This window comes from Perognathus longimembris, chromosome 7 (genome assembly GCF_023159225.1).
Source record: "Perognathus longimembris pacificus isolate PPM17 chromosome 7, ASM2315922v1, whole genome shotgun sequence".
In the NCBI taxonomy this organism is placed as follows: domain Eukaryota; kingdom Metazoa; phylum Chordata; class Mammalia; order Rodentia; family Heteromyidae; genus Perognathus; species Perognathus longimembris.
The window spans coordinates 70,927,500-70,954,629 of NC_063167.1; the positions used below are offsets into that span (position 1 = coordinate 70,927,500).

At 50.8% G+C, this 27,130-nt stretch overlaps 1 protein-coding gene across 1 annotated transcript in view; it reads left to right on the top strand.

Annotated features, from left to right (window-relative positions):
- The window catches only part of Ptgfrn (prostaglandin F2 receptor inhibitor), a 44,567-nt gene that overhangs the window by 2,357 nt on the left and 15,080 nt on the right, over positions 1-27,130 (top strand). Inside the window, exons 2-4 of the mRNA XM_048351857.1 lie at positions 17,442-17,810; positions 19,558-20,016; positions 22,772-23,152. Coding sequence (XP_048207814.1) covers positions 17,442-17,810; positions 19,558-20,016; positions 22,772-23,152 — 1,209 coding nt within the window. The remainder of the gene's footprint in view (positions 1-17,441; positions 17,811-19,557; positions 20,017-22,771; positions 23,153-27,130) is intronic.

Here is a 27,130-nt window from a genome sequence, read left to right on the forward strand (position 1 = left end):
TTGAATCCCCATTGAGTCCACAAAAGTTATTGGGAGCACCAAGCAAAAGCCTGCTAGACAGGCTTGTAGTACTGGTAGTGAGGCTGGATTAGGGAGGGGGAAGGGGAGAGGGGAGGGGGAGGAGGAGGAGGATTCATTTTGACTTGGGGATGGGGCTGCTTTTGTGGAAGAGATGACATTTGAGCTGAGCCTTGAGAATAATTAGAATTTGGAGAGGATGGGTAGAAAAGAGGGAGGGGGAGCCCTCTGGGGATCTACGTAGAGTGTGGCTGGGTTAAAGCCCACAGCTCAATCAGAAATGGCCCTGGAGTTCATGGGTGGCGGGAGGGGGACAGTGGGGAGCATGCTGACAGCTTGGGCATGTCCCAAGGGTTTCTGCCAGGTCAGGATCTGAGGGGGTAGACTTGTTGGATCTTCTGGTGTGCCTGTTTCCTGCCCTAGATCCACTGCAGCCCTGGGGCTGGGCCACCCTGCCTGCAATCACTGTGTTAGTCAATTACTGGTACATTCATGGCACATAGTGGGTGTTTGGTAACGTTTGGCCGATTAAATACATATAAATGATCATCAAGTCTTTCTGGAGTTGTTCTGCGCAGTTGGAGGGCTTGAACTCAGGGCCTGAGTACAGTCCCTTCACTCTTTCTGTCAAAGCTGACTCTTTACTATGCTTCACTTCTGGCTTTTTGGTGGTTAACTGGAGATTGGAGTCCCACAGCTTTCCTTTTGGCTTTGAACTGTCATCCTCAGGTCTCAGCCTTCCTGGCAGCTAGAGAGCCACTAGGTCCAGGCTGTTAGGAGGCTGGGCAGTGTGGGAAATGGTGGGGTCGGGGGGGTGCGACCGTGCAGGCAGGAGTGTGTGTCTGAGGGAGGAGGGTGTGTATCTAAGGGAGGCTGTGTAGTGGGAGAATGGAAGGCCTGGAGAGATTGTAGAGAAGGATTTACATATTCTCTTTATCTCTTTAATTTTTTTTTGAGATCCATTGAAATCAGTTTTAAGTGACAAAAGCATTCCCTATGCATTTTAAAATTCAAATGCTACAGAAGGGTATTACATTAATGAGGTAGGCTAAGCTAGCTAACAAGTAGACTCAATAGTGGTTGCAACAATGTGCCTTTGAGAACCGGTGCCTGGGGGTCTGTTTCCCTTGTGATCAGTGCTCCAGCCCCAGATCTGAGGAGACAGCTAGCACTCAGTCAGTATGAAAGGATGTCAGAGAAAAAGAAAAAAACAAAACTATTCCTTTTTTTTTGTGGTGCTAGAGATGGAACCCAGAGCCTTGTGCATGTTAGGCAAGGGCTCTGCCATTAGACCACCATACCCCTGTCTCTATTCTTTCCTTAGTCATCAGACCGCCCCTTTGTCCGGCTCCCCCTCTTCCCCGCCTCCTCTCTCTCCCAGTGCCCCCCCTCCTTCTCCCCCATACCAGGCGCATGAACTCAGGGGCCTCATATTCTCCCTTGACTTACTTGCTCAGGACTTGTGCTCCACCACTTAAGCTATGTCTCCAGCCTCGCTTTTTGTTGGTTCACTGGAAATAAGAGTCTCTTGGGCTTTTCAATGCAGGCTAGCTTTGGCTTTCTATCCTCTGGATTTCAGTCTCCAGAGTAACTGGGATTACAGGCGTGAGCCACTGTTACCTGCTCTTCCTTACACCTTGTGGGCACAGAGCACTTGTCCATCCTTACACCTGTCACCTGGCTGTCTTCATACCTGTCACCTGTCCATCCTCATACACCTCTATCACCTGTCCATTCTCACACACCTCTGTCACCTGTCCATTCTTGCATACCTGTCACCTGTCCATCCCCACACACCTCTGTCACCTGTCCATTCTTGCATACCTGTCACCTGTCCGTCCTCACACACCTCTGTCACTCTAAGAAGGCACTGGTGTTTTCTCTTTACCGATGAGGAAGCTGTTGTCCAGGTCCAATCACACAGAGGTCTTCATGGCAGGGTTTGATCTCACAACTCTGAGGAGAACATCACTGTATGTAATCTTGCCTTGAGTATTTAGGTGAAATTGGAAGATCATGCTTTGCTCACCAAAGTGTGTTTGCAGACAAGAAGGAGGACCTGGGGTGAAACAGGCAGGCAGTGGCGGTAGCCCCTGAGACACCCTAGCCTGTCACCCCAGGCCGGTCCCCACACCTGCCTGTGGAGAGAGGCAGGAGGCAGTCTTCTCCAGGAGAAGGCCTGCAGGAGAAATCCCAGGAACGTCCAGCAGCTTCGGCAGTCTTTGAAGCACGGAGGCCTTCAGAGATTTCTTGGCACTCCCTTTAGCCTTGTTAACAGAATTCCTGTATCTGCCAAGCTGATTAATGCCTGCCCTGGCTCTAATTATTCTTATTAGCCTGCCTACTAGAGCCCTAGTGTCAGGATCATGGCTGAGCAGTGTCGGGCTGGGGCATTTATGTGGGCATTCCGTTGTTGGGTGAATTGCCTCCCCCCCCCTTGGGGCTGCATCTGGCCGTGGGAAATAAAGTGTAGGTAGTCTGGGGGGGGTGTCTGTACCCCACGTTTTCTGGGGGGCAGAAGGGTGCTCAGGGCACCAGTGGCTATGCAGTTTAACTGAATTGGTTTGTTAAAAGCAGAGCTGTAAAGACATGTGACACTGCTTGGGAAAAATAACATAATTTATTTTGTGGAAAAGGTGAATAGTGCAACTGGCGTAGTCAGTGAGTTTAAAAATATTTGTCTCTATACTAACTGGAGAGAGAGAGAGAGAGAGAGAGAGAGAGAGAGAGAGAGAGTGCCTGTAGCCCAAACTGCAACTTGAACTTGACCAGGCAATACTCTTTTAGCTTTCTCCACTCAAGGCTGATGCTGTACCATTTGAGCCACACCTTCACTTCTGGTTTTTGCTGGCTCATTGGACATAAATGTCTCTGGAATTTGTCTGTCCAGGCTGACTTCACACCTCGATCCTCAAAGCTCAGCCTCCCAAATAGCTAGGACAACAGGTGTGAGCCACCAATGGTTGTTCCTTCCCCCCTTTTATGTAGCATTTATTTTGTGCTTTTAGGGTGACTCATTTTCTAGTCTTTACAATCCTATGACGAAGCTACTGCTACTACTTCACTCACTTGACAAGTGAGAAAACTGAAGCATGGTGAACTAACTGAAGGCCACCGTGTAAGTGGCAGGGTTGCCGCGGACTCAAACCCACACAAACCCTCTGCTTCTAGTCCCCCACCTTCATGAGGCTGTTCTTTCTAGGGTGATTCAGATCATTCTGAGTCAAAATGTGTCTTTGCACACTTAGAAAGGAGTTGATACAAATAGCTAAAATGTGGTAACATTTGTTGCTTGCTTTTTAAGACAGGAGACTTGGATTCTGGCCCTAATTCTCACTCTCGGTGGTTCTGTGTCCTTGAGAGCTGTGGTGAACAGCTCTGAGCCCCTGTGGAAAGGATGGCTCCAGCTGGCCCCAGGGGGCCTCACTCCCATCTCCAGAGGCCTCTGGGCCTGCCTAACCCCTGCTGAGGGCCCTGTAGCCTCTGCTTGCTCCTGGCTTTCCTGGCTTCTCGCCGGTCCCTGCAGCCTGTGCCCGGCTGCATGGCTGGCCGGTGTCTCCGCGGGGCCCTGGGCGCTGTGCGTGTCTGTCCTTCAGCCCATCTCCTGTGCTGGGGTCTTTTTCAGCCCCCCCCCCGCCCGGGAGGGTGGGAGGCCTTTCCCAGGGAGGCCTCACCTGCTGACACGCTGTGTCTTGTTTTTTGATCTGCTAGTTTTGACTGGGGATATGGAGCCGGAAGAACATTGGAATTGAGTAATCACATCTCAGACTTGTGACATGCACTTTCTCTCGTCTTTACCTCTCAATGATGGTGGGGGCCTGTGCCCTGCAGGCCCCTCTCCCGGACCCTGGACTCCTCCCCCAGGCCTCAGGCCCCATGGGACCATGTGTCTACGTGTCAGAGCCACCTTAGACTTTATACACTTCCTGATGGCTGATGGCTCCATTCTGTGGTCTTCATCGGTTAGAGATGTGTCCTAAGCCCGGCGCTGGTGGCTCATGTCTATGATCACAGTTACTCAGGAGGCTGAGATCTGAGGATCTCTGTGCAAAGCTAGGCAGAGCAGACAAATCTGAGAGACTCATTATTTCCAGTTAAGCAGCAAAAGCAGTAAGGAGAGCTGAGGCTCAAGTTACCTTGGGTTCAAGCCCCAATATCAGCAGCAGAAAAAAATGTGTCCAGGTTTTGGGGAAGCTCCTTTCTTCCTTGGTCTATAAGAGGGGTGTTTAGAATGGTAGGGGACAGCTTCCAGACTAGAAAGGAACGTCTAGAAAACCTCCATGATGTCATCAGGAACATGTGTTTCTGACCTCAGCCCTGGCTTGTGGGGGCGCTGCCCAGCCCACCCTGGCTGTGCTGCTGTTGCCGTTCCTGCTGAGTCCACTGGCTACCTTGTGTGGCCTGGAGAAGTCTGCCTGCTTGTCTGTCTGTCTGCCTGTCTGTCTGCCTGCCTGTCTGCCTGCCTGCCTGTCTGTCTGTGTACCTGTTTTGTTGGTTTTTTTTTGTGCCAGTACTGGGACTTGAACTCAGAGCCTAGGCACTGTCCCTGAGCTTTTTCACTCAAGGCTAATGCTCTACCGCTTGAGCCACAGCTCCACTTTTGGCTTTTTTGGTACTTTACTAGCGATAAGAGTCTTGCAGACTCCTGCCTGGGCTGGCTTCTAACCTCAGTCCTCAGATCTCGGCTTCCTGAGTAGCTGGAATTACAGGGGTGAGCCACCGATGCCCAGCTTGCGTGCAGATATTTTGAAGTTTATTAGGAACCTCTGGGAGTGAATTCCGGGATGTTTACTTAAGTCAGTTGCTGTCTTCTGCTATGTCAGAGGTGAAGGTGGGGTAGCACTTTATCAATGCCACTGTCCTTGTTGCCTGTACCAAAATGACCTGTTAGCTGACCTGGGCTCTGAGTTGGCTCTGTTGCAGTGATGAGTTAAAAGCAAAAAGCACTTTTGGCACCACTCTGTGAGTTTCTTTCCATTTTCTGGAAGCTGGCACTCCACATGTTTTCTTATTTATTAGAAGAAATCATAGCCGTCATCTTAGTCAAGAAACCCATATAGTCAACTGCAAGCTGGGACCGCAGTGCCCAGCCCCCGCCAGGGGTGTGGGGGCACAGGTGTGCTGGTGCAAGCGAGTGTGGTTGTGACCCTCCAAGATTCAAACCACTGTGTCCAACGACTGTTTTCCCTTCAGTCTTCCTTTGAGGACTGTTGGTCATACTTCTGGCACGGGGAGATCATGAAGGAATTAGGAAATGGAGTCCAGAGTAAAACCAGTTGTAACTGAGCTGCAGGGTGGACGTTAGGTGCCCTAGAAGGATGGCCTGAATGAGCCCTGAGATCCCTGTTGGGGCTCTTGGCATGGAGTGGATATTATAGAAAAGCACTAGAGAGCCCGTGAGGTGGCAAGGTGAGACCCAGGAGCAGGAAAGGCATCTCGCATAGGAAAGGACCAGTTCTGCTGTTTCCAGTCCCCCTTGGCGCGTTCCACTGGGATTATCTGACTTCAGCTGGACAGGTCAGCGTCTGGAACTTCTGAGAGGTGCTGGCAGGCCCTGAGCAGCTCCCGCCTCCCGTGGATCTGGTATAGTCTGTCAGCATGCTAAATGAAGCTGATAAGTCAGGCTGTAATCCTATTTCTGGTTGTTTCTAAGGAGGAAAACAGCTCGCAAAACAATTATGGAGGCTCTGAGGAGTAACGCTGGGAAGAAACCTGGGTACCTTCTGGAAGGGCTGGGCTTAGCTGCTGTGCTGTGGAGTCTCCACCTGTGCGGTGTAGTGCTTGAATAACCATTTATCCCACAAACACATTTAATTAGCAGTATCAGCGTGGAGCCCAGCACTGGTGGCTCACACCTGTCATCCTAGCTACCCAGGAGGCTGAGATCTGAGGATCGGGGCTTGAAGCCAGCTCATACGGGAAAAGCTATGAGGCTCTTATCTCTAATGAACTAGCCAAAAGCTGGTAATGAGCCATGGCTCAAGTGGTAGAGCGCCAGCCTTGAAGAGAAAAGGCTAATAAGCAAGAGCTCCAGCCCCAGTACTGCCTGGAAACTGTGTGTGTGAGACACAGTACCCATGGGGTCCCCTTAGCTGTCCCCTTCCCCATTAGGGTCGTGCAGCTTCTAGGCTCCAAATGGCATCCATTCCCTTCCTGGCTTCATGCTGATGTGGGCCGGGGGGAGAATCAGACTTCTGCAGTCCTGGTGCAATGTCAAGTGCCTGTGGCTGGTTTGGTCCAGACCACAGACCTGCACATCATTCGGATCTAGCAGCTGCCAGCTCTGCGCCTCGTGGCAGGGAGGGGCAGGGGGCTTGTCCTGCTGCCTGCATGCCACAACCACTGTGTGTTCTCTGCCCGGTGCCCGCCTTTGTCCTGGAGCTTGAGCCAAACTCCTCTTCCTACTTTTGGCTGGTTAATTGGAGAGAAGAGTCTTAGAGACTTTTCTGTCCAGGCTGGCTTCAGACCTTGATCCTCAGATCTCAGCCTCCTGAGTAGCTGGGATGACAGGTGTGAGTACCTGGGCCCGGCCACAGCTGATCTCCAGTCTGTGCTTTGTGTTGTACTTGTCTCACACTGATGCCTTTTGCATTCTGTGATGCCCTGGACCAAGAGCTTTCTTGAAAATGTTTTAATGAGAGGATGTTTCTGACGTTAATGAGATTAAGCAATTCCTGATATCCTATCTATAGGACAGCCTAAAGGTTAATGCTGAGTCTCAAATTCCAGACATTTTGAGATAAGATTGGTCATGTCTTTACCTCACCAGGCCTGTAGCTGGGCAGGGGAGTGCTGAGCAGGGAGCTCCGTGCCCACTCTTAAGGGCTCCCAGATAGTGAAAGAAGCAGATGGACAAGTTTGGGGTGAGCCAGGGTAAGGTGACCCTCAGCAGGGGCTGCTCTGTTCTGTCAGGGCCAGCGACGGACTCTGGGGGAGCCTCAGGCATGGTGTCAGTGAGGACTCTTCTGTCTCTGTCATCTGTGGATTTCCTCTGGCCCGGGGTGGGAGTGGAGATGATTTGTTCCAAACTTAAGGAAGAAATATGCTCACTTAGAACAGTGTGTGGCTGGGCTGGGAATGTGGCTTAGTGGTAGAGTGCTTGCCTAGCATGCATGAAGCCCCGGGTTTGATTCCTCAGTCCCATATAAATAGAAAAAGCCAGAAGTGGCACTGTGACTCAAGTGGTAGAGTGCTAGCCATGAGCAAAAGAAAGCTCAGGAACAGCACCCAGGCCCTGAGTTCAAGCCCCTGGGCTGGCAAATAAAAGGAAAAAAAAAAAAAAAAAAAAAGAAGAAGAAGGGGCTGGGGATATAGCCTAGTGGCAAGAGTGCCTGCCTCGGATACACGAGGCCCTAGGTTCGATTCCCCAGCACCACATATACAGAAAACGGCCAGAAGCGGCGCTGTGGCTCAAGTGGCAGAGTGCTAGCCTTGAGCGGGAAGAAGCCAGGGACAGTGCTCAGGCCCTGAGTCCAAGGCCCAGGACTGGCCAAAAAAAAAAAAGAAGAAGAAGAATGCGCGGCCTTGACGCTTCGGTGGTTTTAGAAATGAACTCAGGACTGTGCTTGTCCAGTTACTTAGGCCATGCTCTCTGCCTTCAGAGAAGCTGCAATGTGCTGGCATTCTGGCATTCAGTGAATGCCCCCGAGTGGAGGGTTGGGTTGTAGGTTCTTCCCTGGTAAGAGGCTGAGATGTGAGAGAGTGCCACATCACTCATTTTGTTTTCTGGTTATGCCTTCTTGGAAATGTGCTGGGGGTTCCTGGTTTTCTTTGTTTACTTGATGCCTAAAAAGCCTCATCCTGGCAGCAGAGGTGTGGCTGATGGTAGAGCACTAGCCTTGAGTGAAAAAGCCAGTCATGAGTGCAAAGCCTTGGGGCTAGGAGTGTGGCTTAGTGGTAGAGTGCTTGCCTTGCAAGCATGAAGCCCTGGGTTCGATTCCTCAGCACCACATAGATAGAAAAAGTCAGAAGTGGTGCTGTGGCTCAAGTGGCAGAGTGCTAGCCTTAAGCAAAAAGAAGCCAGGGACAGTGTCCAGGCCCTGAGTTCAAGTCCTGGGGCTGGCACAAAACAAAAAGTGCAAAGCCCTGAGTTCTAATCCCAGTAGTGGCATGCATGCATGTGTGCACATGTGTTCTCTCTCTCTCTCTCTCTCTCTCTCTCTCTCTCTCTCTCTCTCACACCCTGCCCTGCCCCCAGGCCTGCTTTGAAGTGATCCCCACTGTGCCATTTCTTCAAATGAGAGGTGCCAGGGGCCGGGCGGTTTATCTGGTAGGACCATGCACCTGTGCAGTGGGGCACCGGTGTGAGGTACTGACCCCTCTCCTTCCGGGGCTCCAGCCCGGCTAGAACCCGCACCCCAGCATCTGCAAGGCCTGCAGATGAGAGAGGCAGGTGTGTTGGGTCGGGGCCTGGGCCAGGCGTGAAACACAGGTATGGAGGCTGAAGACAAGGCAGAGGGAGAAGCAGGGAGAGGGAGGCGCTGCCCGCCACTTTCTGCCCCGACTCCTGTGCTGTCCACCTGCACGTGTCATTCTCTGTAACTGTAACCTGAGGACCAGGGTCCTGCAGAACCTGGCAGGCAGCGCTGGCCGGGCTGTGCAGGAGAAGATTGGAAATGGCCGCTCGTGGAGGGCTGCCGGCCAGGGCTGGAGCAGCTGTTCATTACATACCACGCGCTCAGATCATCCTTGTATTGGTGGCATCAGCAGTGGCTGGCTATGGTCCTTGGACAGATAATTTTTTTTTTCAGTCAGTTGTGGGGCCTGGGCACTGTCCCTGATCTCTTTAGCTCAAATGATGCTCTACCATTTTGAGTACCAGTGCCACTTCTGGGTTTTGAGTGGTTAGAGATGGCCTCATGGATTGATGAGGCACAGAGCCTGGCTGGACAGACCTCTTCTTGGTTATTTTTCAGGACAGATTGCCTTCCTGTGGTTTTGGCATCTTTTTGTTTTGTTTTGTTTTTTGCCAGTCCTGGGGCTTGAACTCAGGGCCTGAGCACTGTCCCCCTGAGCACTGTCCCTGGCTTCTTTTTGCTCAAGGCTAGCACTCTGCCACAGCACCACTTCCAGCTTTTTCTATATATGTGGTGCTGAGGAATCGAACCCAGGGCTTCATGTATATGAGGAGAGAACTTTACCACTAGGCCATATTCCTAGCCCTGGCATCTTTTATTTTTTGTTTTTTGTGTTTTTCTTTTGGCCAGTCCTGGGCCTTGGACTCTGGGCCTGAGCACTGTCCCTGGCTTCTTTTTGCTCAAGGCCAGCACTCTGCCCCTTGAGCTACAGTGCCACTTCTGGCCATTTTCTATATATGTGGTGCTGGGGAATCGAACCTAGTGCTTCATGTATATGAGGCAAGCACTCTTGCCACTAGGCCATATTCCCAGCCCCTGGCATCTTTTATAAAGTTCTTATTATCATTATCACTTGTTCATATAACTTCTCGGAAGGTCAGTCTCCTTTTTTGTCCTTCTAAGATTAAGTCCTGTGTGTGTGTGTGTGTGTGTGTGTGTGTGTGTGTGTTTTGTGTCAGTCCTGGGGCTTGAACTCAGGGCCTCAGCACTGTCCCTTAGTTTTTTCTCTTAAGAGTGGTGCTCTACCACTTGAGCCACAGCTCCACTTCCAGCTTTTTGCTGGTTCATTGGATATCAAAGTCTCTTTGCTGGTTCATTGGATATCAGAGTAGCTGGAATGACAGGCATGAGCCACTAAGCGCCCTGTTACCCAGCCATTTTTCACAGGCCCAGCTTGCATAGTGACCTAGCAGGGATCCTTCCAGAATCCCTGGGTGGGAGCAGGCCCCTGGAGCTCTAGCCAGCATTTGTCTGTGGTTGCTTACATCCCTCCTTGCATCTCAGGGTCCACAAACACCTTGATGCCTTTGGAGAAGGTTACTGCCCCCTCCCCGTGCCCGTTTGTTGGGTGCTTGTCATTGAAAGTATGTTGGTGGGGTACTTGTCTAGGTGTTGTCATTGAATGTGTGGTGGTGGGGTGCTTGTCTAGGTGTCATCATTGAATGTATGGTGGTGTGGTGGTTGTCTGGGTGTCTCAGCTTTCCGTGGTGGTGGCTGACTGCCGTGGCAGAACCCTGTGTGCCCGTGAATGGGGTCTTGGACCACTGCCACCCATGACTTCACCACATGTCCTGCATTGGCTGTGTTGTTGACAGTGCACATTGGTGCCTTTTTCTCAAGAGCACTGGTACATTTCCACCCTGCCGGCCCCCTCTGTGGCTGAGCTGGGGAGATGGAGCCTCTTTGTTCCTCCAGGAAAGGCGAAGGAGCTTTTCTCTATGTTCACTCCCAACTTGCCTGGTGACAGGGACGCCATCTTGAGGGGTCAGTGCCAGTGCTCAAGCCTTTAACTCTGGCTACTCAGGAGGCTGAGAGCTGAGGATCATGGTTCAAACCTAGCCAAGGCCAGAACGTCTGTAAGACTCTTAGCTCCTATTAACCAGTAGGAAACCGGAAGTGGAACTGTGGCTCTGAGTGCTAGCCTTAAGCAAAAAGCTCAAGGACTGCCCCCAGGCCCTAAATTCAAGCCTCTGTACTAGCAGTGGAAGGGGGGAATTAAGGGAAGGGAAAGAAGAAAGGGAAGCACACAGAGACTGCAGGCAGGGCCCTTCTGGAGTGCCGATACCTATCTTACTAATGGCCAGATTTGAAAGGCTGATTTTGTTTGCTTCTAGGCACCTGTAGGATGAGCACTGAGCAGTGAGAGAAAACAGTTGCAGGAATGCTTTATGGATAGGCTACAGCGTGCTGCAGGTCTTGATTTAGAATAATGCTAGCAATATTTGAGAAATATAGTTATTTTCCATGGATCTCGGAAGGAGGTGGCAAGAGAAAGATAAGTTTGGGGTGTGGGGGGGGGTGTGTGTGCACGTGCACACATGCATACATACCTCAGTACTGGGGCTTGGTCAAGGCTTGAGGTTCTTGCTTCCTTTTTTGTGTTCTAGGCTGGTGCTCTACCATTTGTGCCACACTCCCACTTCTGGTTTTTTGTTGGTTCACTGGAGAGTCTTGGGTTTGTCTACCTGGGCTGGCTTCGAACCTGGATCCTCAGACTTGGTCTCCTGAATAGGTAGAATTATTACAGGCATGAGCCTCTGGTGCCTGGCTTTAGCCGAAATGTTTTTTTTTTTTTCTTTCTTTTGTAGTCGTAAGTAAAGAATTTTACAAATAGGAATTAGACAGAAATGGGCCTGGCAGCTGGAGGGCTCTGAGTCCTGGTCTAGGAGGGCTGACCTGGGCGGCTACTCCCGCAAGGTGCGGGCGCCAGGATTGGGGCTATCACTGCACAGACTTGAAGCATGCTTGGTTTGTGCTGCACATTGAAGAGACCCGGGGCTCCCCTAACAGACCTGAGAGGCAGTAGACACCCACCCAGTTCTTGGTCTCTGGAGAAAGAATCAGTCATTGTAAACTATTCTGTGTTCTGACTTGTGCTAAACTTGAATGCATTTTTGTTTTTGTGACACAACATCATGGTATCAGCTGGATGCCTGTAATCATAACTACTCTGGAATCTGAGGTCTTGAGGATTGAGGTTCAAAGCCAGCCCTGGCAGGCAGGCCCAGGACATCACTCTTACCTCCAGTTAACGAGCCAAAAGCCTGAAGTGTATATGTGGATCAAAAGGTGGAGCACCAGCCTTGAGAGAAAAAGCCAAGCAAGAACACAAGCTGCAGTACTAGCACACAAGAAAAGCCCTTATTTCCTTTTTCTGTTTATTTTGAGACAGGCTCTCTTTATGAAGCCCAGGCTTTCAATAATACTTGTCTTTCTTTTTTTGCCAGTCCTGGGGCTTGAACTTAGGGCCTGGGTACTGTCCCTGAGCTCCTTTTGCTCAGTGTTAGCACTCTACCACTTGAGCCACAGCACCACTTCCAGCTTTTTCTGTTTATGTAGTGCTGAGGAATCAAACTCAGGCTTCATGCTAGGCAAGCACTCTACCACTAAGCCACATTCCCAGCCCTCAGTGGTACTTCCTTTTAAATTGATAAGGAAATGGTTTAGCCAGGCATGGTGGCTTGTAATCCCAGTTCTTGGGAGGCTGAGGCAGGAGGACTGTGAGTTAGAGGCTAGTCTTGAGACTATGTATCAAGACTCTGTGTTAAAAAAAAAAGAAATAAAAAATGTTTTACATTTGAGGTTTCTTATATTTAACCCTTGAAAACAAAAGAGGCTATAGTTTAAAGCTGTTACTTATAAAATACATTTTTATGGGGAGCTATATGAGCATTATTTGGCTTTGGAAGTGTCAGGGGCTTTTAATTTGAAATGCTAGTAGAACTTGGAAAACTAGAGAAATAATTTTTATTCTTTTTCCCTCTGTTATCAACTGTTTAAAAGGTTTTGACAAAAATTGGCACTGGGTGGCTCTGTAGATATCCTTTTTGATTTGAGAAGGGCCATATGCTTTATTTCTTACCAGTTATATTTATTTTTAAGTATCATTTGCTGTTATTTAACAATATTAAAAGAAGTCTGTACTAAATACCAGATTGCTGGTGGCAAGTTGAAATTTCTGTTACAGAAACTGAAAATCTCGCTTTGCATGGAGGCGAGGACGGCACGGCCTAGCACGGGGCTGCCCACGTTGGTTTGTGTCCTGGATTAGAATTTGGTCTTTCAAGTTAGGCTCTGGTAGCTCACACTTGTAATCCTGGAGACTCAAGAAAAAAAAGCTGAGATCCAAGGATCGTGGCTTGAAACCAGCCCAGCCCAACAAATCTGAGAGACTTTTGTCTCCAGATAAGTAGCAAAAGGCGAGATGGAAAGGCATAGCTCAAGCTGTAAAGTGCTGTCCTTGAGTGAAAAAGCCAAGTGAGATTCTGAGGTCCTGAGTTCAAGTCCCAGTATAGGCACAACACAAAACAAAAACCCCTCAAGTTCTTACCAGATCCCCTTGCAGTGATCGGAAAGGCCAGGCAGGATGCGGGATGGCAGGCAGGTGAGAGGCGGAGGCCTGTGAGGGGTGGCTGGAGGAGTTTTGTCTTACTGGTAGTAAGCAGACACGAGGAATCTCAATCGTGGAATGGCATTGGATTTATCTTTAAAAGATGCTCCACGCCGGGCAGCAGAGGCCCATAGCTGCAATCCTAGCTACATGTGGGAGACTGAGAATGGGAGGACTGTGGCTGGAGACCATCCTGGGTGGGAACGTTCCTGAGATGGCCCCTTCCCAACGCTGACTCACTGCTGTGGCGCACACCTGTCGTCCCATGCATGGAAGCGCGAGATTAGGAGGATCACGGTTTCAGGCCAAGCCAGGTAGAAAAGTTCACAAGACTTTCTCTCCACTGAGGGAGGCCAGGTGTGGTGACAAGAGGCCAACGGCAGCTGAGCAGTGAGGCCTTTCCCCCACATCAGCCGGGAATTCAGCTGCAGAGGTGGCTCAGCAGGACCATGCCAACCCAGCAAGCCCCAGGCCCCGAGTTCAAACCCCAGCGCTGCCAAAAGAAAGGGAGAGAGGTTTTGGCAGCCATATGGGAGAAGAAATGGAAAATAAAGAGAATGAGTTGGATTCATTCACAGCTCCAGTCGCCAGAAATACAAAGGAAAACTCACATAGGCTCCAAGCCTGTCCAGCCAACTCTCTCTCTCTCTCCACTCTCTCTCTCTCTCTCTCCCTCTCTCTCTTCTTCTCTCTTTCCCTCTCTCTCTCCCTCTTCCTCCTTTTTGTGTCATTCTTGGGGCTTGAACACAGGGCCTGAGTGCTATCCCTGAGCTTTTTTTACTCAAGGTTAGCACTCTACCACTTGAGCTACAGCTCTACTTCTGGCCTTTTTTTTTTTTTTTTCCGGTGGTTAATTGGAAATTAGAGTCTCATGGACTTTTCTGCCCAGGCTGGCTACGAACCACAATTCTCACATCTTAGCCTCTGGAGTAGCTAGGATGACAGGCATGAGCCACCAGCTCCTGCTCAAGATAACTTTTTGACAAGGAAAAGGAACTGATAAAGCTTACATATTTGGAAATTGCTTTGTATATAAACCTTGCCAAGGAAGCAAGGTAGATCATATGGTGGAGTTTCTGCTTGGATGGCTATAGCTCCACGCAGACTCTGACCATGCACTGTCACAAGAGCCCAGTGCGTGCTGACCACACACCTGGGGGACATGGCGACCATGATCTTCTCAAAGTCACAGACGAGGAGAGCGGTGCACTGGCCTCCCAGAGCTCCACCGTGCCACCCCTTTCTCTGAAAGCGCTCGTGGGCAGATCCTGAACTGTAGCTAAGTGGAAAAACAAGCAAACAAATACTGGTCACAACCACCATCAATTAATTGCACAACCCACGAATGGGGAGCAGCGGCATTTGAGACGGTGGACCTGAGCACTGTGCAGAGCCAGCCTGGCACAAACATTTTGAGCAGTGGTGATGATGGTGTCCCACATTTGGCCAGTGCTGGGCAGAAAGATCTTTTGTTTCAATGCTGTGGAGTTGCCAGTGAGGGAAATGAGCTTAAAGAACTAAGTGGAGGTAGGCGGCATTGCGAGAAACTGAAGAAGCTGGTGAGTGTGTGTGTGTATGTGTATACATGCACGTACACATGCTTGATGTGTCTATATCTGTGTGGAAGTGATGGACAGGCCCTAGGTGGGTTGGTCCAGGGGCTCTGATGCAACCTCCAGCTCACTTCTGCAATGCAAGTGTTGGTCCAAGCTTCTTTTCTTAATTCTTTCCTCCCTCCCTTTCCTTTTTGTTAATGTGCTGGACCTGAGGCTTTAACTCAGAACCTGGGTGCTGTCCCTTAGCTTTTTTACCCAAGGCTGGTGCTCTACTTGAGCCACAGCTCCACATCTAGCTTTTTAAACTGGAGATGAGTCTCACTGCTGGGGCTGGCTCCTGAGTTGCTAGGATTACAGGCCTGTTTTAGCTAGAAGGCTTCCTCTTGCAGTCAGGCCTAAGGGCTGCCTATGTGCAGCTTCAGTGAGTCATCTTCCTTGCACCTGTTCCCCCGAGAACAAAACTGTCTTTCTGATAAGCTTTAGGCAAAGAGAGCAGACATGGGATTTCCATGGTTTCAGCTCTAGCTCCCATTCCTGGGACTGGGCGGGGGGGGGGGGGGTCAGCCCCTCTGAGGGGCAGCTGCCAGGGCCAGGCTGCGAACGTTGGCGGAGGTAGGGATGAGGTGGTGGGGTCAGACCCTCAGCTGCCCGGGCCAGGCTGTGAACGTTGGCAGAGGTAGGGGTGAGGTGGTGGGGTCAGCCCCTCAGCTGCCTGGGCCAGGCTGTGAACGTTGGCGGAGGTAGGGGTGAGGTACTGGGGGTCATCACATGGCGGCCGAGTTGCCTTAGAAAGAAGGTAGCAGGCTCCAGAACTTCTCTTTAAGTGCTGCAGTTCTCAGAGGGAGATGCGTGCCAGTAGTTCTCCTCAGCTACCTACTTTAAAAGAATATATTTTTTGAGATGAGGTCTCACTGTGTTGCCAGGCTGGCCTTGATTCCTAGGCTCACGTGATTCCGCTACCTCAGCCTCCCCCACAGATGGGGGGACAGATGTGGACTATTCCTGTGCTAAGGATGGAATCCAGGGGGCCCTTGCACTTGCGAGGCCAGGGCTGTAGTGCTGAGCTGTCCCCCTAGCCTGGCTTCTCCTCATTAACTGGGCGTGGAGTCTCACGGATGTTTCTGCTCAGGCCGACTTTGAATCACGATCCTCCAGATCTCAGCTTCCTGAAGTGCTAGGATCCCTGCATGAGCCACCAGTGCTTCCAGCCCCGGCCCACGATACTAGGTTTTCATTATGATCTGACATGGGCGTGCCTTTGCTTATTTAACAAAATGCTCCCCGATTGGACAGTATTTATTCCTTGTTAAGCATAGTGCACTGGAATGGCTTCTGTTCATTTACGTCTCCATTTTCAAACCACACCTGTTCGGTCACAACCACCATCAATTCATTGCACAACCCACGAATGGGAAGCAGCAGGATTTGAGATAGGGGACTAGAGCACTGTGCAGAGCCAGCCTGGCACAAACAGCCAGGCGGCTTAAGCCACGGGCATTCTGTCTTATCCTGGAGGCTGGAAGGTCAAGGTCAAGATGAAGGGCAGAGTCTGGCCCAGGTCCCCTAATTTCTGTTGCCTTGTTGCCTGTGTGCACTGCTCCCTGCCCCTTCTGGGTGTGTGTGTGTTTCTAGAGCTTGAACATGGGGCCTCTTACTCTTGCTGGACTTTTCTTTTTTTGCTCCTAGATGTTGCTCTACTACTTGAACCACACTTCTACTTCAGGTTTTTTGCTGGTTAATTAGTTGGAGATAATAGCTCAGGGCCTTTCCTGGCTTTGAACCATAATCCTCAGATCTCAAGCCCCCTGAGTAGCTAGGACTTCAGATGTGAGCCCCAGCACCCATTATGAAACCTTCCTATGGGACTCGTAGCTCCTGTGTACAACTACATAATGATAATGAAAATATAATGGGTGCCAATCCTTGAGGATCCTGTTGCGGGGGAGGGAGGTCTATAATCCACACACGGGGGAAGGGACAGCAGCAGACCCCACACTGCCTGTCTGCTGAAACCCCACCCCCCAACACCGCAGCCTTAACTTGGCCCACTCCCTGCGTGCCTTCCCACCTGCATTCTGAATTTAGATTAGGGTGAAAAGTGGAGAGAAGGAAATGAGCCAGAAAATAGAAAATTAATACTTGGTAGAATTGTCATATTTCAAAATTAATTTACAGGCAATGTCAGATAGCCAGAGTTAAGTCATTATATCAGCAGGCCATTCTAGGGTTTAAAATATTGGCATCCATCACTGTAAATTGGGTCTCAGGAGTGGCGGGGAGCAAGCAGTCTCTAGGGAGGAGGTTGACGCACAGTGGGTGGGAATGTAAATACTCGATTAGCTAAATATTTCTACATCATGTTGAGTGATAATGGCATGTTGAATGGTAATAGGATGGACTACGTTATTTGGGTTTAGGGCTAGCCTACTTTTCATATGTGTGCATGCGTGGGTACATGTGTGCACATGCATGTTGGTATTGGGGCGTGAACCCAGGGCCTTTCACTCTTGCTTGGCTTTTTCACTCAGGGTTGAAGTGCTGTACCACTTGAGACACAGCTCCACTTCTGGTTTTTGCTGGTTAATTGAGAATGAGTCTCATGGACTTTACTGGTGGGGCTGGCTTTGAACAAGAAATCCTGATGTCAGCCTCATGGATTAACTGGAATGACCAGCATGAGCGACCAGCACGGGGTGTGGTGATCTACTTCTAGAACTTAGTCTTCCCAGCCTGTGCTGGGGCGCTGGCTGTAGTGGGGTCCAACCCTGGCTCCACCTCCTCCTGCGGGGACTCGGATGCTGTGATCTGCCCTGTGGCCAGGAGCCTTTCCGGTTGCCAGCCTCACATCTGGGGAGATTTCTCCGGGGTTAAGTCCGTGCCTTTCCTCTCCTGTCCTTGCAGCTGTGTGTCGAGGCCGCGTGGTGAAAGTCCCCGCGGGAGCCCTGGTCCGAGTGGTGGGCACGGAGCTGGTGATCCCCTGCAATGTCAGCGACTACGATGGCCCCAGCGAGCAGAACTTTGACTGGAGCTTCTCACCCCCGGGGGGTGGCTTCGTGGAGCTGGCCAGCACGTGGGAGGTGGGCTTCCCGGCACAGCCCTACCGGGAGCGGCTACAAACTGGCCAGGTCGTGCTGAGGAGGACGGCCAACGACGCCGTGGAGCTGCACATCAACAATGTGCAGCCGGCAGACCAAGGCCTCTACAAGTGCTCCACGCCCAGCACGGATGCCACCGTCCAGGGCAACTATGAAGACACCGTGCAGGTCAAAGGTACACTGGCCACCGCTGCCACCCGCCATGGGCCTCTCCAGTCCCTTGTGCAGGGCAGTCACAGCACCGTGCCTGACCAAAGGCAGCGCTCACGCCTGTCTCTAGTTCCGGCTTCTCAGGAGGCTGAGATCTGGAGATCACACTTCAAAGTGGCTCAGGCAGGAAAGGTGGTGAGACTTTGATCTCTAATTTACCAGCAAAAAGCTGGAAGTGGAGGTACGGCCCAAGGTGTAGAGCACTAGCCTTGAGCAAAAAAACTAAGAAACAATGCTCAGGCCCTGAGTTCAAGCTCCAGTGCTGGCAGAGGTAAGCCAGCTGACCTCTGGGCGCCCTTTCTCTTTGCTGAGTTGCAGCGTCTCCTGGCCAATGAGATGGAGGCAGCACAGGGCCTCGCCAGCCAGCCCAGCTCTGAAGCCGGGTGGCTGGCTCTCAGTCCAACAACTGGCTCTGCCATTTGTCAGCTCGGTGGCCATGGATATGTTCCATGCCCCCGCCTCCTTCTCTCCACAGAGCCTGCCTTAAAGGTTGGGGACGGGAGAGGGAACCCCGGCCAGGACTTAGAGCAGCACCATCGCGGATTGCGGCAGTTCACTGGGTAGTGGGGGAAGTTATGGTCATGACAGTGGCATCAGAGTTGAGAGGACTAACAGGTCCTGCACAGCTCCCATCCTCATGACCTTCACGACTTGAGTGCCTGCTATCCTGGAAGTTGTGGGTCTTCTGTAGAAAGAAAGATGTGCCCACCCTGAGTTCATTGACCGGACCATGCAATGAAAGCTTTTTTGCTGGTTAGCTGGAGATAAAGAGTCTCTCGGACTTTCCTGCCCAGGCTGGCTTTGAAGCCTTGATCTCAGCCTCCTGTGCAGCCAGGATTACTGGCATGAGCCACAGCTCCCACCTAGCTTCCTCATGCTTTTTATTGCTTCCATGTTTCAAGCAGATTTGCTCCCACATTCAATCTCTGACTCCAATGAAAATGATAGGATAGGATAATTTACACACAAAGAAATGAAAGAACATTCATAATTACTTGCCCCAAATCACCCAGCTAATTAGTAAATGAGCAAGAACAAACCATTTTAATTTGAGGCTCACAAAATAGAAACATTATTATTGTTATTATTTTATATTCATTCTGTGCCTTTCCTTGTTGCCATGAAGATTTGAATTGGGATAGGAGTACCTATGATTAAATGATGCTACAGAGGATAGCATTGATTTGGCAGTGATTGGAGAAGATGCTGCAACTCAGATATGATTCCCTCCATAAAATTCCAGCCATGTGCATGATAAACTGAATTAGAGCATTAATACATTACATATACTTCACCCATTACATCTTCCTCATAGAAATCCTGAGTGGGTTTTTTTGTTTCTTGTTTGCTTGCTTTGTGCTGGTACAGGGGCTTGGACCCAGAGGCTGGTGCTGTCTGTCCCTCGGCTCTTCTGCTCAACGCTGACACGAGCTGCTTGAGCCCTTTCTTTTTGGGCTAGCAAGAGATATGAGTCTCTTAGATTTTTCTGCCTGGGCTGGCTTTGAACCACTCTGATCTCAGCCTCTTGAGTAGCTAGGATTCCAGGTGCAAGCTACCACTGCTTGGCTTTTCATTTTCCTCACCCCTAGCCCAGGCCTAGAATTCTCTGGTCCTTAAGGTGCTGGGGTCTCATGCATGGGTGCTGTGCAGGGTCTCCTTCATGGGTACTGTGCTTGGTTCCTTGCTGACCCTCTCTTTCTCTCCCCCTGCAGTGCTGGCTGACGCCCTGCGAGTGGGCCCCACCGAGCGGCCCGCGCCCAGCCTGGGCCTGCGGGAGGGGGAGCCCTTGGAGCTGCGGTGCTGGGCCTCGTCGTCCCCGGCCTCGCCGCCCGCAGCCTCCCCGTCCCCCGAGCCCGCCCCGCCGGCACCGCACACGCACCTGGCGCTGCGCTGGGAGCTGCGACGCGGGCCGGAGCGCCGCCCGGTGCTGGCGCTCACGCACCTGGGCCGGCTGCGCGCGGGCCCGGGCTACGAGCAGCGCTACCGCGCAGGCGCCGTGCGCCTGGGCACCGAGGGCACCGACGGCTTCCGCCTGGTGCTCGACCCCGCGCTGGCCGCCGACCAGGGCGCCTACTGGTGCGTGGTGGGCGAGTGGATCGCCGAGCGCGGCGCCTGGCAGGAGATCCAGGAGAAGGCAGTGGAGGTGGCAACGGTGGTGATCCGGCCCACAGGTGAGCGCGTGTGTGCGGGCACCTGTGTGTGCATGCACCTGTGTGCTTGCGCGTGTGACCCTCCTTTGCTGCTTCTAGTGGGATTGGGGGCCCTGTAGGGAGGAGCACATTGTTTTGAGCTGTAGTCTAGAGCATGTGTGTGTGCACGCGCGTGTACGTGCGTGTGCATGCCCCCACACATGCCAGCCAGTACTGAGACTTGAACTCAGGGCCTTGTGCTCTTGCCTGGCTTTTCCCCTCAAGGCTGTTGCTCCACTACTTGAACCACAACTCAACTTCCCACCTTTTGCTGATTAATTGGAGCTAGTCCTTCAGATTTCTCTGCCTAAGCCGGCTCTTAGCCTCCACCCTCGGATCTCAACCTCTTGAACAGCTAGGATTACAGGCCACAGGATGACATTGCCTGGATGATTGTGTTTTAGTTTTATACTGGGCTAGAGTCTTGCTGAGTTTCCCAGGCTGGGCTGGAACTTGTGGTCTTCCTACCTTAGCCTCCTGATTAGCTGGTATTATAGGCATGAGCCTCAAGGCCCAGCCTTCTAATCTTCCTTTTTTGTGTGCCATGGACCTTTTTAACAGACTTTAGAATCCAATAGATCTTTCCTCTGAATTAATTTGCCTTTAATTTATAAAATAAAAACACATGAGTTCACAGAGGAAAATAATTTTATTGAAGTAGTTGTCAAAATATTTTTAAGATGCATTTTCTCTGTAGTAATATTGCCCTTCTTTATGAACACTAATTGTGGGATCTGATGGCAGCCTAGTGAGTGATCTGTAGGTGGCCATGCCATCAGCAATGTCTCCTGGCACCTGTGGCAACTGCCACCTGCTCTGAGGCGAGTGGGGCCTAGGCCTGTCCCCAGGACTGGCACACTACAAGGGCTTGTAGCTCATTCACAACGGGAGAAATGTTGTCATTTAGGGAAAGTTAATAAAAATAATAATGGTACATTTTTTCTCCAGATTTTACCTTATGACCACAAGCATTCTATGCAGGATGGTCCAAAGGGTGGAATCTGCCTGAGGGTGGTCATTGCCCTCAATGCTCTGGGGGCCTTTTCACAAGATACCCAAAGCCAGGCATACGTGCTCACGCTTGTAATCCCAGCTACTCACAAGGCTGACATCTGAAGATCATGGTTCAAAGCTGGCATGGGCTGAAAAGTCCATGAGACTCTTTTCTTCAGTTTACCACCAAAAAGCTGGAAGTGGAGCTATGGTTCAAGTGGTAGAGCACCAGCCAGGAATGAAAAAGCTCAGGGATAGCACCTAAGCCCCGAGTTCACACACACACACACGATGTCCCCAAATTACTGAGGGCCCTTTGAAAGGGGTGACAGAGGAGGAAGAACTTTGTAGGTGAATGTCATGCCCGCCCCACAGTCTGGCAGTGCCAGCAGCTTGGAAGGGGCTGTGATGGTGGTGGAGATCGGAGGCTCTGAGTTGGGCCTTTTGTGCCCTTCACTTCCTGGGGAACCGTGCAGAGTGACTTTCGCTACATGGTCAGGGCTGGGGCCCCCCGGGGGAGCTGTTGGTCCTCTGCTCACTCCCAGAACCCCGCCCATTGTCGCTGCTTTCCCCACCCTTTACTGATGTTCAGCGTCTTTTAAACATTCCCCTGCATGCAGCATAGCATTTCCACTTGAGAAGCTTTGACAGGGGGACCCTGAGACTACAGCTGTCTTGTCCGTGATGGCTAATTCTTGTGTGTTTCACCTAAATATAGTCTCCTTTTAATTATACCCACTGGCGAAAAGGGCACGGCCTGATAATCCCAAACTCATTGCTTTTAGGATTTAGGATTTGGGGCCTCTGGTTGCCTTTCATGTAGATGTAGCTAATGAAATCAACGAGGAAGGAGAAGTTGATTGAAAAAGATAATTGTTTGATTTTACCTCCCCGGATTTTCTTGTTCAGATTTGTCACTTGGTGTGTTATTTCCTAAGCACAAGCTAGACCGCTGTGACTCAGGGCTGCCCCAGACAAGGATTTCCCACCTCTTTTCTTCTTCGTTCCTTTTGTTTGTTTTTGTATTTGGTGCCCATACGGGGGCTTAAACTCAGGGCCTGGGTCCTCCCTGAACTTTTGTGCTCAAAGGCTGGTGCTCTACCATAGCTCTACTTCCAGCTTTTTGCTGGTTAATTGGAGATGATAAATAAAATAAATAAATGAAGCACTAAGAACATATCAGGCATAGAGAACATGAAGAGGAATCTAGTATGTTTTATGAATTTATTCTTTAAATATTTCTGAAGTCCTTAACTGTACAAGCCATCTAATTTTAATACAGTAAATCAGAATTTGAAAGGAGATGATTGGCTGAGCACTGGTGGCTCATGCCTGTAATCCTAGCTACCCTGGACTACACTCCAGACCTTGAGTTCAAGCCCAATACCAGCATTAAAAAAAAAAAAAAAAAAAAAAGCCATTGGCAGGTGGCTCATTCCTAAAAGCCTGGCTACTCTGGAGGCTGAGATCTGAGAATAATGGTTCACAGCCAGCCTGGGCAGGAAAATCTGGAAGACTCTTATTTCTAATTAACCACCAGAAAACCAGAAGTGGTGCTGTGACTCCAGTGGTAGAACACTGGCCTTGAGTTGAAGAGCTCAGGGACAGCACCCAGGCCCTTCAAGCCCCACGACCACCAAAAAGACAGAAGGACGTACTCTCCACAGGTGGCGAGGCTGGGCTTTGGTGGGGGGGGCCGGTCTGTGGTCCAGGTCTCTGAGAGTGTTTGTTTTTGACCCCACAGTTCTGCGAGCCACTGTGGCTCGGAATGTGTCGGTGGCTGAAGGGAGGAACCTGGACCTGGCCTGCAACATCAGCACCGACCGCACGGACGATGTGCGCCCCGAGGTGGCCTGGTACTTCAGCCGCTTGCCTGACGGCACCCTGCTTGCCTCCCAGCTGTTAGCCCGGCTGGACCGCACCTCCCTGGTGCATAGCGCCCCCCGCGTAGCCCTGAGTCACACAGACACACGGTCCTACCATTTACTCGTGCGAGATGTGAGCAGAGACAGCACCGGCTACTACTTCTGCCAAGTGGCACTCTGGACTCTGGGGCACAACAGGAGCTGGCACAAGGTGGCTGAGGCCAGGTCTGCCCCTGCCAGCGTGGACGTGACCTGGCTAGGTAAGTGGTCTGCCCAATGGCTTCTTCCTGCCTCCAGGCCTCTGGCAGAGTCTGGGTGCTGGGATTATGAGTTGAGACAGTCTTCTGTTCAGAACGAATCCCAGGCAGAAAGGCAAAGTGTGGGAGGAGGATATGGAGTTTGGAGGCAGGGACGGTGCTAGGAAACCTGCCTTCCTGCCTTCCATCAGCTCTACCTTCTTTGAGAGGGTAATGTTTCCTTTCATTGTCCGAATGGGTCAAGCCAGATGTGGTGGCTCACACCTGCAATCCCAGCTACTCAGGAGGCTGAGATCTGAGGATCATAATTCAAAGCCAGAGCAGGCAGGTAAATCCATGAGACTTACCTCCAGCAAAAAACCGGAAGTGGGGCTGTGGCTCAGGTGGTAGAGTATCAACCTTGAGTGAAAATACTAAAGGACAGCACTCAGTCCCTGTGTTCAAGCTCTAGTATATCCCTCCCCCCCACCCCCCCCCCCACATACACACAGACAAAAGAAAGAGAAAAGGGACTAGATCTTTATTGGAGGGAAGGGTTTCCGTCCCCCTTCCTCTTCCACACTCCTAGGTGCTCCAGGAACAGGGCTTCTGCTTTCTAAAGCTGGATAGGGAAGAATTTGTTTTTGATGCTTGCCCTGGAACTTGAACTCAGGACCTGGGAGCTGTCCTTGAACTTTGGTGTTCAAGGCTAGTGCTCTACCACTTGAGCCACATCTTCACTTCCTACTTTTTGTGGCTCATTGGAGATAAGAGTCTCACAGACTTTCCTGCCTGGGCTGGCTTTGAACCCTGATCCTCAGATCTCAGCCTCCTGAGTAGCTAGGATGACAGGTGGGAGCCACCGGGGCCCAGCTGACCTGATTTCCACCCGGGACCTGTCTGCTTTATTCATGGTGACATACTATCTGTCATCTCTGTCAACCACATGTCGCCCGTGTGGCCTCTGTCCCCTGGCCTCGCTCCCATCTGTGTCCCCTCAGTTAGCTCTGGGTGGAGCATGGTGAGCTCTCCCCTTCTCTGCGTGAGCTCTCAGGTTGGGTGCTGGACTCACTGCTCCACGTTCCTTTAGCTAGCAAAGGTGGGGGCTGAGTAGGGACCAAGGGGGCACAGGGGAGGAGGGTGAGGAGGAGTGAGCTGCCCTGGGGCCTGCCCTGGGGCCAGCCCTGTTCCCATTGTCGTTTTGACATGTGGAAGGGCAAGGAAGCGGGCCTGGCATGGAAGCACTGAGTGGGGAGGAATTGGGCCAGCCAGGACTCCTTAGCAGCTTTCCAAATAATGGTTGTGACCCCACACCTTGTGGCCCAGCACCTTGTGGCCCAACTCTCAGGTCCCCACACTGAGCCCCAGCATGCAGCCTGACTCCAGGCCTTCTTTGCAGTATGAGGGTGTGTGTGTCAGACACCAGGGGGAGTTCTGGGGGGACTTGACACCCGTGTTCTCCACACTGAAAAGAAACAAAGAAGCCAACTGTGGGCAAGGCTCTGGTGGCTCACGCTGGTAATTCTAGCTACTGGGGAGGCTGGGAGCTGAAGACACCGGTTCATAGCCAACTTGGGCAGGAAAGTCTGTGAGACTCTAATCACTTGCAAAAAGCCCCAAATGGAGCTGTGGCTCAAGTGGTAGAGCTCCACCCTGGTGCAGAATAATTAAGCAAGGGCACAAGGTTTTAGCACACCACAGTTCTAGCACCAAAAAGAAATTAAAGACTTACTCAACCCCAAATAGACACTCAATAAACACTGGCTGAATGGTTTCCAGCCATGGGCATGTTAAAGGTGTTCTAGGGAAAACCGTAATTGCATGTGCAAAAACAAGCACATGTGGTCAGGGATATTTGCACATGAAGAAGCCAACCTGAGTATGAGCAACTGCATTCTTCCACTCTCACTCTCCTCTTAAATCTTCCCCCTGGCCCCGCGCTGTGACCCCGTGGCAGCCATGTGACCAGGCTTGAGTATGTAGTGTCTGCCTGACCCTAAACATCACCTCTAGAGATGTAACCACATTCCACATCAGACACAGCCTGGGGCCTGTATGAGATAAAGACCTAAAACATGACTAAAAAATATATATATATAGAAAGAAAGCTGACCTGTCCAGTAGAGGTCAGCTTAGGTAACCATGAAGTGTTGTCACCAAACCATTCTTAAGCAAGCTGGATTCATGAGGCTGAGTGCAGTAGTGCATGCCTGTAATCCTAGCTACTTGAGAGACAGTGGTAGGAGGATGGCAATCTGAGGTGAGCTTGATTCTGAGAAAGCATGAGGTCCTATAATAAACTGAAGCTCAAGAGCTGTGTGTGTGTGTGTGTGTGTGTGTGTGCGCGCGCGCATGCGCTTGTGTGTGGCATGGCACAAACCATGGTTAAACACTTGCTTAGCAAGCAGGAAACACTGAGTTCAAATCCCCAGTAAAAAAGAAAGAGAAGGGGGAGGGGAGACACCTAGATTGTTATGCAGATATGACACAAAACTCAGTTTTGCCACCTAGCAGATAAAGAATAATGATTCTCCAGGTGGCTGTAGCTCAAGCCTGTAGTACTATTAACTACTCAGGAGGCTGAGATCTGATGAGCAGTATTCAAAACCAGCCCAGGCAGAGAAATCTGAGAGACTCTTATCTCCAACTAACCACCAGAAGGCCGGAAGTAAAGTCATGGGTCACATGGAGGAGCACCAGCCTTGAACAAAAAGGCTAAGAAAAGAACTGGAGGCCCCAAGTTCAAGTCCCTTCCAGGACTAAAACAAAATAGTAATGATGGCGGTGATGCTCCTTACCATTTGTGGATCCCATCCTATGTCCCCAGCCCCGGCTGAGGGCTTGGCATGCACCACACACGCTCACATCCTGCTCCCTCCCACCGTCTGACCAAGAGCGTGCTGCCTTGTATCTTGCTTATGCTTGTGAGGGTCAGGAATGGTTCAGCTCTAACCCATGGGGTGTGCTGGGGCCCCTGGTTCAGAGTGGCTTTCTTCTTGGGGTATACTCTGAGGCTGTGGGTTTGTATTTTCACAGACTGCCCTGAAGCCTGCTGCCCGTGGTGCCTGCTCCCATGGCACCTGCCCCCATAGCACCTATCCCCATGGCACCTACACCCTGTGGTGCTGTCAGGGAGGTTCTGCTCCCTGCGGTGCTGCCTTCCCACAGAAAAGAAGGGGCCACAGCAACTTAAGACCAGCTGACCCACCCCTCTGCTTTCTCCTGCTACTCAAAGCTATCCAGAGTCCCCTCAACATCAGATATTGGGGGGAAGGCTGCCTTGGTAGGAGCAAGGTCACAGTGATGGAGGGCATGGAGGGAGTGCTACATCTTTGGAAAGTGGGATCTACCACTGTGTGATATATGTATTAATTTTTTGATGTTTCTGGGGGTTGAACTCTGGCTCTATGCTTTCTGGGTAGTCATTCTACACTTAGCCAGGCCTTTTGAGACAGGGAGTCATTTTCTGCCTCAGCATGCAACCAGACCATGATCTGCGTGTTTTGGATTTCCCATCATTTTTATTTTTTAGTCCCTCTTGGCCTTGAACCTTTGAACTCAGCCTCCCAAGTAGCTAAGATTACAGGTATAAACCACCAGCACACAGAATCATGATGATTTTTTTAAAGGATGAGAAAGAAATCTTTTGTGTGTGTTTGTATTTTAGCTTAGGATTTATGTCCTACTTTGAAGGGGGCAGAGATTTAAGTTGGCTTGCAAAATGAAGCATAAAGCAGAAGACATGAAAATAATATCAAGATCAAAAGGGATTTTTAAAAAAATCTAAAGAATAGATATTGAGAGGTGGCGGATGAATTAGTTACTGCAAGGGAGACCCTGAATTTGCTTCTGAGATTTGAAGACTGGAGACAAAAAGATGTGCATGTATAATCCTCCAAGGAAGGAAAACAAGCTTTTTCTTGGCATTGAATTTATCATATGTCTTCTCAACGCAGAAGCATAAGACTGGATAATGGAAAGAACTTTCTAATGCCTTAAATG